We start from the raw sequence: 13,096 nt of genomic DNA, 5'->3' as shown, positions 1-13,096 counted from the left end.
TTAAAAAGATTTTAGAAATAGCTATGCCACTCAGGGACGCAGTGCACCCCCCCCCCCCCCCAAAACGACAAGGCCTCAGAGTCTGCCAAATAAATTTTATTTTTTAAATTGCTAATTTATGGCATTTTTAATTAAGTTTGTGTAGAATATTGTTTAAATATTACATTTGCCAAATAACTGCTGCTTCATGAATCATTTTCTTCTTCAGTAACAGTCGATGGAGTAAATTATTGCCAAGTATGCATTTTTATTGCTAATTTATTCCATTTAATGTTGAACAGTATTCAAGAAATCTAATTAAATCTACTGAATAATTAAACCTTTTTTGAAAGGAGTGAACCTGCATGTCTTTTGTGTTGGGTCTCTTGAGTGAAGGGGAGGACGGCGAGAGAGAGGCACAACAAATGGAAGACAAAGGGTAAGATAGAGAAAAGGGAGTAGAGAGAATAGGAGACAACTAGAGTCTTCGCTGGAAGAGACACAGAATTTCTTAAACTTAAGCAATGCCATGGGAAATCACCATCTATGTTTTATTTTATACATATATACATCTATCATCAGCTTTGGTTCGGTTCTCCTGAGTTCTTTGTGGCCCTCAAAACGTGGTACTAACCATATCGTACTCCTCTGGATCAGTAGCCATTCCTCGCATCCCATAGCGTTGAGCGTCTTTTGAGAGCCGGTTGGCAAACTCCTCCGCTGTTCCTGTTTGAGAACCGTAAAACACAACTATGCTTTTTCCCTGCAGGGTGGAATATAAAGGAGGCACATTAGGGTGCATTCATAGGAGAATTGATAAGACGAGGCATACTATTTTGTCCTTGTACGACCTTGGTCAGGCCTCACTTGGTGTCCAATTTGGTCTCCTCACATGGTGGGTGATATTGAGACTTTGAAAAGGATGCCGAGGAGGGCCACTAGACTAGTTCCCAGTATAAAGCATTTTAATTATCAAGATGGTCTAAGAGAGTTGAGAATCTACACTTTAGAGAAGTGTAAAGTTAGGGGTGATCTGATTGAGGTTTATAAGGTGAAGGAAATAGATTGTGGTTCAGTTGACAGTTTGCTCCATAATAGGTTAGGGAGGACCAGGGGTCACAATTTTAAGTAGCATAAGGCCAGAGCTAGCTTAGATGTCAGGAGGTGGTTCTTTTCCCAGAGACTAGTGGACCTTTGGAACAGGCTGTTCTCTCGTGCGGTGGATGCCAATTCGCTGAATTCCTTCAAGCAAGAGCTGGACCTGTTTCTGGTTGTGGCTACATTACCTCTTTTAAAAAAAAAAAGGTAGGTACCTCGGGGCCAGTGATCTCCTGGATTAGTTTTGATCGCTTAGATGGGTCGGAGAGGAATTTCCCAGATTTCCCCCCCAACTTGGCCTGGGTTTTTAATCTGTTTTTTCACCTCTCCCAGGAGAGAACATGGTTTTGGGTGGGGTGGAGAGTGTATGTAAGGTATTACAATAGTGGGGGACAGGCTGGATGGACCAGAGGATCTTTACCTGTCCGTCATTGTTCGTACGTTTGTAACGCTTCAGGGTGTCTGAAGTTACTGCTTGGCAAACTAAGCAATCAGCATACACATGGGGGAGACATACTTAGGAGTACTGAATGTAAATCAGGAACACAATGTAAATCAGGAACTAGAAGCACCATTTCACTATCTCTACAAATTTTTAGGTAGAATAGTACAGGCAGTATTAGAAAGGGGATTAAAATATGCTCATGTAGATGTTTAATGAGAACAGGACTGAGCTCGACTGATATTCCATAACAGAACAGCTTGCTGACAATTAAGGGCTCGATTTTCAGTGGGCCGTGGAGTCGGGTTTGGAGGCGTGTGGGGGGGTTAAAATCCCGAAACCAGGGGTCCCGACCCCAACCCGCCTCCATGCCAGTTTCAAAGGAGGTGGGTACTCGCCCTGCACTGGGACCCGCCTACCCGAGGCGGGAAGGGATTAGTGCCAATTTTTAGCCTAATCCCAATTTTTAAGCTTGAACTGCAGGATTCCCGACGGCTCCAAACCACGCCAAGTTGGAGGAGTCGGGCCGTGGGGTTGAAGGGCTTGGAGGGGTCAAGATGTCGGTGTTCAGGTGAGTGATATGTGCATGAGGGCAAAGGTAAGTGTGTCTAAAGTGATTAAATAAGTTTTACATACATTTTCTTACCTTTCAGCCTTCCTTCCTTTAGGTTCGGGGAGTCTCTCATCTCACTGGCACAGAAAGCAGAATGGCTGCAATCTGTCAAAAGTGACAGCCTGCAGCTTTCTGTGCAGGAGAGATTTCTAACTGAGTCTGTGGCAAAGGACTCAGGTTAGAAGTAAGACTGTCAGTGTTTGACAGCTTCAAACAGCTGTGAAACGCTGATATTTCATCTGTCAAAACCTCTTAACAGATGAAATTTCAATCTGTGACGTCGCCTGTTGCCGGGTGGCCCTTAATTGGCCTGCTGAGCCCGCTGGGCGGGCTCAACAAGGTCAATCAAGTTAAAATCGCGTGGATTGGCTGCATTTCGATGGAGGCGGGACTACAACCCCGAAAGTTGTAGTCCCGCCTCCAACCCGACTTCTGAATGAAAATCCAGCCCTAACTGTCTAGATACTCACTTGAGGAACAGTCATTTGTCAAGGTACTGGAGGGTGCCTATGAAACCTTAGCAAGAGATAGAAAGGGAAGACTGACTAAAACGCCTTCTCACAATAAGCCAATTTAATGGGGCACCAGCACACAAAATTTCCCACAAGCAGAGTTTCCTCGTCTCAAGCAAAACTGTACAAGTACAGGTTGGAGGAAGCTACGGTTAAACAGTGCTCTGCTCGGATCATAGCTCGAGTGCAGTGTCCAGTCCTGAGCATCAAGACATCTAGGAGACATGCAAGCCCTAGAGGTGATGCAGAGAATTAGTTATGGAGAGGCATTGAAGACATTGGTCTTTTCAGCTTGGAAAGGTGGCTGAAAGGGGGTCCTTATGGAGGTATACAAGACGGTAAAATGTATGGAAAAGATAAATCCAGTACGTAACCAAAGTTAAACCATAACAGTGGGACAAGTTGAAACTAATGAAAGGTAATTTAGAACTGATCCCAATAGTTCACCAAAGTGATCAAAACTTGGAATGGATTTCTGCATAGGGTAATAGAGGAAAACATTTCAAATCAAGAAACATGAATATAAGTACTGTAATGTAGGTTCATTCCAGATGATCGAGTAGAGAGCAGTGGAAGCGAGTCACCCACCTAGACTGCCCTCTTGGGAATAGTGTGTCTACTGGGAGATCTATCGAAAGGAGCTACCAAACACGGGTAACATAGGGACAAGACAAGGTAATTCAGTCCATCAAGCCTACTCAATTATTTTGTTAGCCGTAACAGCTCTGAAGAGTCAGTTCCCCCTCATCACTAAGTGGTTGTGTCCATGCCCAGAATATATCACAAGTGAAAAATACACTTACTGTTTTCTTCATTTTTTCAATGAAGCTGGTTTCTCGCAATGCTGGTATCCTGCAGAGAGAAGATAAACCCATTATTTAGATAAGATTACGGAGGTTTATTCAGAGTTGTTCTGCAATATCTGGCCCATAAATTTCAGTTTGATGCACATCTTAATGGAAACAGCTGCGCAAGTGGCAAAATATCTCCTTTAGCCAATCACCCCATGAGTTATCTAGCACACTCCTAACAATACACTGTAGAAAGAGTCACTTGCACCAGAAACACTTACCTTGTGCCAATATGCTTCTTCTATAATACACTAAATTCATATCACAGAAGTTTCCAACTCAGAAGTAAGCCATTCGGTCAATCATCTGTGCCAGTTCTTTGCTGGACCAACCCACTGCCCTGTTCGAATAGCAGCATCCACTAACTACCAGTGCTTCAACTAGTGTTATGCAGTTTAAAATACTTTTTTCCAGTGGCCTGGGTTTGAATCGAGCCCAGGCTGATGGATTGGAAGACTGCTGGCTGTAATGGGGTTGTGAGAAATGATATTGGGCAGCCTCGATCCAGTTTCTAGTGAGCATAATCCCGCAGGCGTTTTCTCAGTGGGGTCAGCACAGTACAGGCGGGGGGAAAAAAACCCACAAAAATGGCAGGCAACCCAACAAATCCAACTAATGCATAGAGTAAAATTCTACTGCCCAAGACCACAAAAAAACTTCCCCAACAACTAAAATAACCATTAAGAAGCCTGCTTGAGCAACCAAGTCCTGAGCTCCCATGTCCATAGTTTATACGGATAAGGTGTCATTGTGCATGGAGTCTAGCCCAAAATCAGAACACTCGGTGTCAGTTTATATTAATACTGAAATGAGCCCTGTGCAAGCCGATGGCGTGGCCTCACTTATATCCAGTCACAAAATCAGGTACCCTTATTGCACACTTACTTCTCAGCCACTGCCTGCAAAGGTGACATAGCACTGCTGGGACCTCAGAAAGGGAAACATTCTTCACTGTGATGACCACAAAAATGCTCAAGACTCACCCACACACAGACACAGACAACAATCTCCCCAAACACAAACCAATTGAAAAGCCCAGGAAAATCTACAATTGGACTGCTAAATGTTTTTTGTGATTAAAGTGGAGATAATGCAGAAATCATATATGGGTTACTGAAATCCTACTGATAACCGGTTTGAAGCAAAACTGTGCAGAAATTGTTAACGATTTTATCACTTAATTACTGGGGTATTAATTATATACTGCGTTTTACAATCGTCCATTGGCTCCAAAGAATTGAAATGATTCCAACAGCAGGATTGCACTACTTGAGTAAAATGCTACACTAAGTGCACGCAAGACAAACCAAACCACAAGAACTTCATTGACCAGCTTATTAAAGTCATGTATTGCAATGCTGAATGGCTTGGAGTCGCCTTCCTTTTTCTTGCCATTCTGGAACTCTCCTATTTAGGTTTGACCAAGTTTGTGAGTTGCAGTATCGCCACTGTTCTGAGACACAGGGTAAGGGTGCTTTATAGCAACATTAAACCGAGACTGTAATGTGATCAGCTGGCTGAAAGAACAGGGTTTGGCGCAATTATTATATTGATTGACCAAGATAAATGCAGTGCCACAAACAAAGAAAGTGCTGTTGTCGGATTTAGGATATTCACTATCCTTCCCTTATACGACAGGCACGTAGGCTCAAGAGATAGTGTGAGAGTGATGTCTGATTAATACTATTTATTGATAACACACTAATACAACTTATTAGGTGTAGTGCTCGTGAGATCGGTACCGGTATTACTCACGAACAGAACTCATCGGGGATTTGTGAGCTGCGTCCTCCAGACTGCTCATGGTAGCCCTATACAGGAAACTGTGTGTTATCCGGAGGCTAAACGTCCGGCAAGCTCGAGCCACCGGCAAAAATCAGGAGCCGTTTCGTTAGGTTTTTTTCCGTTTCGTTGCTTTTTTCTCAACAGTCAAGCTCTGCAAGGTCTCGCTGAAGCTGTTGCTAAGCTACAGAGACGCTTGCAAGGTACGGCCGACTGTTTAGAAGCTGTTGCTAAGCAACAGGGTTTGTTGCCAGATACGGAGCTCAAAATCTCCGTATGTTTCAACATTAGCGCTGGTTTGTCCGGCAGTTTTGATGGGACGGCAACAGCTCGGTCCCGTCGGTGCTGGATATCACAAAGTTTCCTGTACAAAACTAGGTAGGGTTCGTAAAATGCAATACAGTTATTTGGTTAATCATGTAAAGATGAGCGCGAGTTTAGTACACGAGTGCATTTCTACTATGTGCGGTTAATATGCAAGTATGCATAGCTACTGTGTAATCACGCCAGCAAACGCATAGAATCATAGAATGATACAGCACAGGAGGGCGGCATTTGGCCCATCATGCTTGTGCTGCTCTTTGGTAGAGCTATCCAATTAGTCCCATTCCCCTGCTTTTTACCCATAGCTCTGTAAATATTCCCCCTTCAAGTATTTAGCCAACTCCCTTTTGAAAGTTACAATTCAATTGGCTTTCGGCAGCCTTTCAGGCAGCGCATTCCAAATCACAATAATTCGTAGTGTACATTTTTCCCCCACTCAGCTCACCTCCAATCACCTTAACTCTGTGTCCTCTGGTTACCAACCCTTCGGCCAATGGAAACAGTTTCTCCTTATTTTGAACACCTCCATTAAATCTCCTCTTAACCGGCTCTGCTCTATGGAGAACAACCCCAGCTTCTCCACATAACTAGAGACCCTCGTCCCTCTGCTACCATTCTAGTAAATCTCTTCTGCACCCTCTCCAAGGCTTTGACATCCTTCCTAAAGTGTAGTGCTCAGAATTAAGCAATTACTTCAGCTGAGGCCTAACCAGTGTTTTATAAAAGTTTAGTATAACTTCCTTGCTTTTGTGCTCTACGTCTCTATTAATAAAGCCAAGAATCCCATATGCTTTTTTTTAAAAAAAAAAAAGCCTTCTCAACTTGTCCTGCCACCTTCAAAGATTTGTGTATACACCCCCCCAGGTCTCTGTTCCTGCACCCCCTTTAAAATTGTACCATTTAGCTGATAATTTGCCTCTCCTCATTCTTCCTACCAAATTGTATCATTTCACATTTCTCTGCATTAAATTTCACCTGCCATGTGTCTGCCCCTTTCACCAGTCTGTCTATGTCCTCCTGAAGTCTGACTATCCTCCTCATTGTTACTACATTTCCGAGTTTCGTGTCATCTGCAAACTTTGAAATTATGCCCCATATACCCAAGACCAGGTGATTTTATATCAGGATGAGCAGTGGTTCGAATACCGAGCCCTGGGGAACACAACTGTATACTTACTTTCCTCCAGAAGCCAAGTTTGGAGTGAGTTACACAGCAAGAATAGGCCAATTAGAGGGAAGTGTAATAAATAAGGTAAACATAGCCAGATTAAGATAGGACTTGAAAAGTGTGACAGGCAAGTGTTATAGTTGCAGGTGGTGTGTGCTATATGCAAGATGTGGAAAAATACAATTTTGACCTGCGTCAAAATGTTAAATAATACTGTACCTTTAAGATTACAAAACATCAGAAATTGGGGCTAATTCCTCCACTTCTGGACTTCTTGCTGCCAATAAGGCAAATAATCCACTGGTGCAATCAGAGGCCTGCACTAGGCCACAGTTTAAGTGATGGCAGTGCTCCAATTAGGACAACAAAACAACCAATCTACATTGGAACAGTTCAGCACCCATCAAGCAGTTCAGCATCTCCACTTGCGGCTGTGGGGAAGCAGAGGAAACAAAGAATCTGGCATCTCCCCGCACAAGGCAAGCGCATTTCACTGACTGCACCGTTTCTGTACTCGTGCATGAAGTGGCGGCGCGTCTGGAGCAGATATTCTGATTGGCAGGTTACATGACAACCAAGACCCACCGGCTCCATGCGTGGGAGGAGTTTATAGTAATTCAACACCCAGCAGAACCATCAAGGAGGCGCAGAAGAAATCTGGTGACACCAACAAAATCACAAAGGTAAATGACTGCAATGGAAATTATTCTCTGCACTGTACAGCATCCTATTTGATTTAGCCAGTTGGGTCAGACAAATCCGTTTGCTGTAACTACAACTGACAAATATGGTATGCCTTAAAGTTTAAAAAAATCCAAGTGAAGCGATTACATCAAAAGCATACCATTCAAAGATGTATATCCAGCAATTGAGTGAGCATAGGGATAGTAATAGGCCATACAGCTCCTCAAGCTTGATTCAATTAGATCATGTCTGATCTGTAACTTAACTCCTTTTACACCCACTTTGGTTCCATATCCCTTAATATCTTTACCCAACAAAAAATCAATCTGAGTTTTGAAATTTACAATTGACCCCAGCCTCAATAGTTTTTTTTTGGGGGGGTGGGGAGGGGAAGCGAGGGGTCCAGATTTCTACTACCGTGTGTGAAGTGCTTCCTGACATCACCCCTGAATGGCCCAGCTCTAATTTAAAGATTATGCCCCCTTATTCTGCACTCCCCCACCAGAGGAAATAGTTTCTATCGACCCTATCGAATCCTTTAATCATTTCAATTAGATCTCAATTAGATCGCCCTTTAATCCTCTGTACTTAAGGGAATACAAGCCTAGTCTATGCAACCTCTTCTCATAATTTAACCCTTTTAGCCCTGGCATCATGAATGCATGCATAAACTATAGAAACCTGCAGTACAAACCAAGGTGCATTTTCTGGGACAACAGTGTAATGTTACAACCGGGGAAGGCCAACTAACCTAGTTATTCCTGTATGGCTAATGTAGAAGTCCAAGTGGTAAAATGGAAGTAGGTGAGCACTTGCAGCATCATTAGGAAAAACAGCAAGCAGATAACTAAATATGTGCATATAATATTCTCTGATGATTTGTATTATAGTGATGTCCACATCATTCTGCTTGCTGCAGTCCATGGTGGTGCACAATGCAAGCGTGTGGGCGGGAACTGGTGGTTGCAGTTATCATGCAAGATCCCTGCAGCCTTGCAAAGAGCAGGCGCTTGACTTTATTGCATCTGCAACAATCACTGAAGTTGCCTCCTCCACCCCAGAGATTGCCTAGTAGAGATGTGGAGCACTAGTAGACAGCAAGAGAACAGCAGATCTACTCCGCTTTCAAAAGCATGCAAGCTCGTCTACATCAATGGTATGACTGCAAGTATACTGCACCACATATGCCAGAGCTTATTTTTCCCCAGTATGCTCCCTCAACGAAGGCAGCGCTGACACAGACAGCCCAGAGTGAAGAGGCAGACACATCCACACTGTCCCTTTCACACAGCACCACTTCTTGTCTTGGGTGCAGAAACGCCTCACTTTCTCAGCAAGAGCACACTTCGTTCAGTAATTCTCCGGGGGTGGACCCAGGGCAGTGTACATCTCCTGGAATGCAGGAAGCTCAAACGTGGGCACAGGAAGGTCACCCATGGAGTACAGTTTGTGCTACACTAGAGTGCATGACGCAAATATCTAGTGATGGAAGCCACCGATTGACAACCATGAAGCAGGGGTTCTCCCTGATGCACATCGACACGATACACATTACATCCACAATGAAGGCACAGCTACAGTGTGAAAGCCCAGCAGCTGCACATGCAGGTACTCTGGGTGTCAGAGTGCAAGGTTTTTCTGTTCTTGGGAAGTGGGCAGAACTGGCTAGGCTGCATTTCTGGTCCATCCCAAGCTGCCCCAAGGCGGTGGCGGACCTTCTTGAATTGCAGCTGCCCTCATGTTGGAATGTGGCGACTCGGGAGGAAATACAAGAGCTCATGCATCTGCGAGGTCCCGCCACTGCAGGTCTAAGCACTGGCCAAGCCCCTGTCCTCTGGTTTGCAGAGTAGTACCCATGCACAGGATTTCAGAATTAACACTTCTTCTAGCAAGAATTGGAGGAACGCAGAGATCTCGGATGGTTGTAGGAGGTTACAGAGATGGAGAGGGGCGAGGCCATGGAGGGACACCATGGAATGCGAACACAAGGTCGCTCATTATATAAGCACACCTATTTTAGGCACACTGTATGGGGAGCTAGAAAACCGGTTTAGAAATTAGCAGCAGTAAGAATGTAAGAGTTTATATTCAACTTTTTTTCCTGAGGCAAGCTGAAACCCAATTGCCACATAACTTAGTCTTCTGCTTTGTCCTTTAAAAAGAAACTTGTGCGTAAATCTTTCACTTCAGCAACTCTTTGTATTTGTTACACATTCAGATAAGCAGCTGTTGCTTCAGCTTCTTGTCCAACTCCTTTTCAGCTGTTGCTTGTTGGCCCTGTACTTTGAGTAGGTCACAAGATGACTAAGGCCATTTGGCCCATTTTATCTCATCCACGTAGAAAAAAAAATCTACAGTCCTCCAACACAGCATCCAGCCGTTTATTAAAAGTTACATTAGCCATAAGTCCAAGAGTTAATCGTGCTTTGCGTGGAGAACTTCCTGGCATCAGTCTCCTACCATGATTGGGAAGGGGGGTGGAAGTGGTAAAGAATATAGGTTCTTTCTGGTTGGATGAGCTTAAGCCGAGTTGATTGGCCATCATCATCTGTAGCTAACTCATGATTTCAACCAACTGGCTCAGTCACCTATTGTAGCAACATGCAACTATAGCAGAAATTTTACCAGGATTGCGCCAACAGAAACATCAGTCGTAACATTCAGCTCTTGCACCAGCATGCTAATATGGCCATAATTCACAGATGGTTTGGGCAGTTCCCAACTCAACATTCTTCCAGTTACCATCATTTGGATCAGCTGGGAGAGATATTACAAAGTGAATTAAAATGGGAGCTGCTGCCACCTGTAGTGCTGGCCGCAGGTGGCACTAAGAGGCAGGACCTCGAGGTGCTGTACAAGCAGGTAAGAATCAGAACGCCATAACAGACCGTTCTAGTGCACTATAGTCGTTGTTAGCCAGTTTGGCCATTAACACAAAGCATTTCCTATTTAGCGAGCTACACAGAATATTAGTAATAATTATGCAAAGAAACATAATTGTACTCAAGGATAAACCAGACGGTGATTAATGATTTGGTCAATATATGAGGGGGGGGGGGGGGGGGTGGTGAGAAAATCGGAATTAGGATTTTCAAATAACAATCCCACTATTACCACAAAGCAGGCTTTTAAAGTGCCGATTGGGTTGCAAGAACTGTGGTAGTGTAACTCCCCCACCTCGAGTGAGGAGAAGCCTCTCCAGTTATTGTTTGTCTCTGTACACCCATATTGTGCAAAATAGGGACCAATCATGTCTGCCTGCTTTTGTATTTGGTGCATTTTTATTCTGAAGCAAAAAGTATGATTTTTATGCCATTAAATTAGCTTTTTTAGAATAAATAATCCAGCCTCCAGTGTGCTCCGAGTGAGACTTGTGTGGTTGCATGCTTTCTTTTAAGCTTCTTACACCCCCCCGCCCCCCCCACTGCCGCCAACACCAGGGAGGTGCAGATTCAGACCCATTCAGACCCTGGAATACTGCATACAGTTTTGGTGTCCATACTTAAGAAAAGACATACTTGCTCTCGAGTCAGTACAAAGAAGGTTCACTCGGTTAATCCCGGGGATGAGGGGATGGACATATGAGGAGAGGTTGAGTAGATTGGGACTCTACTCATTGGAGTTCAGAAGAATGAGAGGCGATCTTATTGAAACATATAAGATTGTGAAGGGGCTTGATCGGGTGGATGCGGTGAGGATGTTCCCAATGATGGGTGAAACTAGAACTAGGGGGCATAATCTTAAAATAAGGGGCTGCTCTTTCAAAACTGAGATGAGGAGAAACTTCTTCACTCAGAGGGTAGTAGGTCTGTGGAATTTGCTGCCCCAGAAAGCTGTGGAAGCTACATCATTAAATAAATTTAAAACAGAAATAGATAGTTTCCTAGAAGTAAAGGGAATTAGGGGTTATGGGGAGCGGGCAGGAAATTGGACATGAGTCTAGGTTCGGATCGGTCATGGCCCTGTGGGTAGCGGAGCGAGCCCAGGGGCCGTGTAGCCTGGTCCTGCTCCTACTTCTTGTGTTCTAATTCTGTGTTAGATTTCAGGAGATGGTTCTATTCACAGGGATTAGTGGAGACCTCGGGAACAGGCTGCCAGCTAGGAGTCCTTCAAGAGTAAATTGGGCCTGTTCCTGGCTGGGGTGGAGATCATCATTTACAGAAGAAGGTAAGTACTGCAGGAAATACAGGACAGAGTGATCTCCTGGACGAGTTTCGATCGCCTAGATGGGTCGGAGAGGAATTTCCCAGATTTTTTCTCCCAAATTGGCCATTGGGGTTTTTTATCTGGTTTTTCGCCTCTCCCGGGAGATCACATGGGTTCGGGTGGGATGGAGAGTGAAAGTAGATTTGAGGTTAGGATCAGATCAGCCATGATCTTATTGAATGGCGGAGCAGGCTCGAGGGGCCGATTGGCCTACTCCTGCTCCTATTTCTTATGTTCTTAAATCTTTTACTTTGTGAAGAAGTGTTTCCTAACTTCTCTCCTGAATGGCCTACCTCTGCTCCCTTGTCCTCGAATCCACCAGCAGAAAAAAGTTTCTATCAATTCCTTTCAAAATCCTAAAACCTCAATCAAACTTTCTATATTCTAGGGAATACAAGCCTAGTTTACGTAATCTCGCCTTATAATCTAACCCTTGGAAACATCCTGGTGACTCTGCTCTGAACTCCTTCCAAGGTGCGATACCCACAACTGCACACAGTACTCCAGATGTGGTCTAACCAGGGCTTTGTATTGCTGTAGTAAAACGTAGTCCCCTTTATATTCTAATCCTCTAGTTATAAAAGCAAACATTCTATTAGCCTTTTGGATCGATCCTTTTTTGGTCCAAAATGGATGACCACACACTTACCTGTGTTGAAATACACCTACCACAGTTGTGCCCACTCACTTAATCGATCAATGTTTCGTTGTAATTTTATGCTCCAGTCTATACTACTTACTATGCCACCAATGCCATCGGCAAACTCGGATATATGGTTCTTTATTGTGTCATCCAAGTCATTAATAAATATAGTGAATAGTTGAGGCCCCAACACAGATCCTTGTGGGACACCACTAGTCACTTCCTTCCAATTAGAGTACATATCCATTATCCCTACTCTGTCTTCTACTGTTTAACTAATCTCCTAACCAGGTCAATAATTTGTCTTCAATTCCATGAGCTTTAATTTTAGTTAACAGTCTCTTATGTGGAACCTTATCGCATGCCTTTGGAAGTCCATATAAACTACATCCATAGACATTCCCCTGTCTATTAATTTAGTTACTTTCTCCAAAAAAAAACAATTAGATTCATTAGACATGACCTACCCTTTACAAATCCATATTGGCTCTTTCTAATCAGTTCAAATTTCTCCATGTGCTCAGTCACTCTGTCCTTAATTATGGATTCCAATAACATCCCCACAATAGATGTTAGACTAACAGGTCTATAATTTCTTGGTTTCTCTCACCTTTCTTAAATAATGGAGTAACATTTGCAATTTCCCAATCTAAAAAAGGGACAATTACTGAATTGAGCACTTTGGAAGATTATGGCCAAAGAATCTGCAATTTCCTCACCTACAGGTACTTCCTTTAAAACCCTGGGGTAGAAACAAATCAGGTCCTGGGGATTCGTCAGTCTTTAGTGCCATT

General features: G+C 43.7%; 1 protein-coding gene across 3 annotated transcripts in view; it reads right to left on the bottom strand.

Moving 5' to 3' along the window:
• LOC147102088 (NADPH--cytochrome P450 reductase-like) overlaps positions 1-13,096 on the bottom strand; it is a 137,263-nt gene that overhangs the window by 71,532 nt on the left and 52,635 nt on the right. For all 3 annotated transcript variants that reach the window (XM_085964266.1, XM_085964264.1, XM_085964265.1), the window contains exons 3-4: positions 3,448-3,496; positions 614-742 (exon numbers count right to left, since the gene is read on the bottom strand). In XM_085964266.1, coding sequence (XP_085820392.1) covers positions 614-742; positions 3,448-3,496 — 178 coding nt within the window. The remainder of the gene's footprint in view (positions 1-613; positions 743-3,447; positions 3,497-13,096) is intronic.

This window comes from Somniosus microcephalus, chromosome 22, assembly GCF_052327205.1.
Source record: "Somniosus microcephalus isolate GS21.2 chromosome 22, FLI_Smic_1.0, whole genome shotgun sequence".
Taxonomy (NCBI): Eukaryota; Metazoa; Chordata; class Chondrichthyes; order Squaliformes; family Somniosidae; genus Somniosus; species Somniosus microcephalus.
Note: the sequence above shows the minus strand (reverse complement) of the source record. Positions and strands in the feature narration are given on the sequence as shown.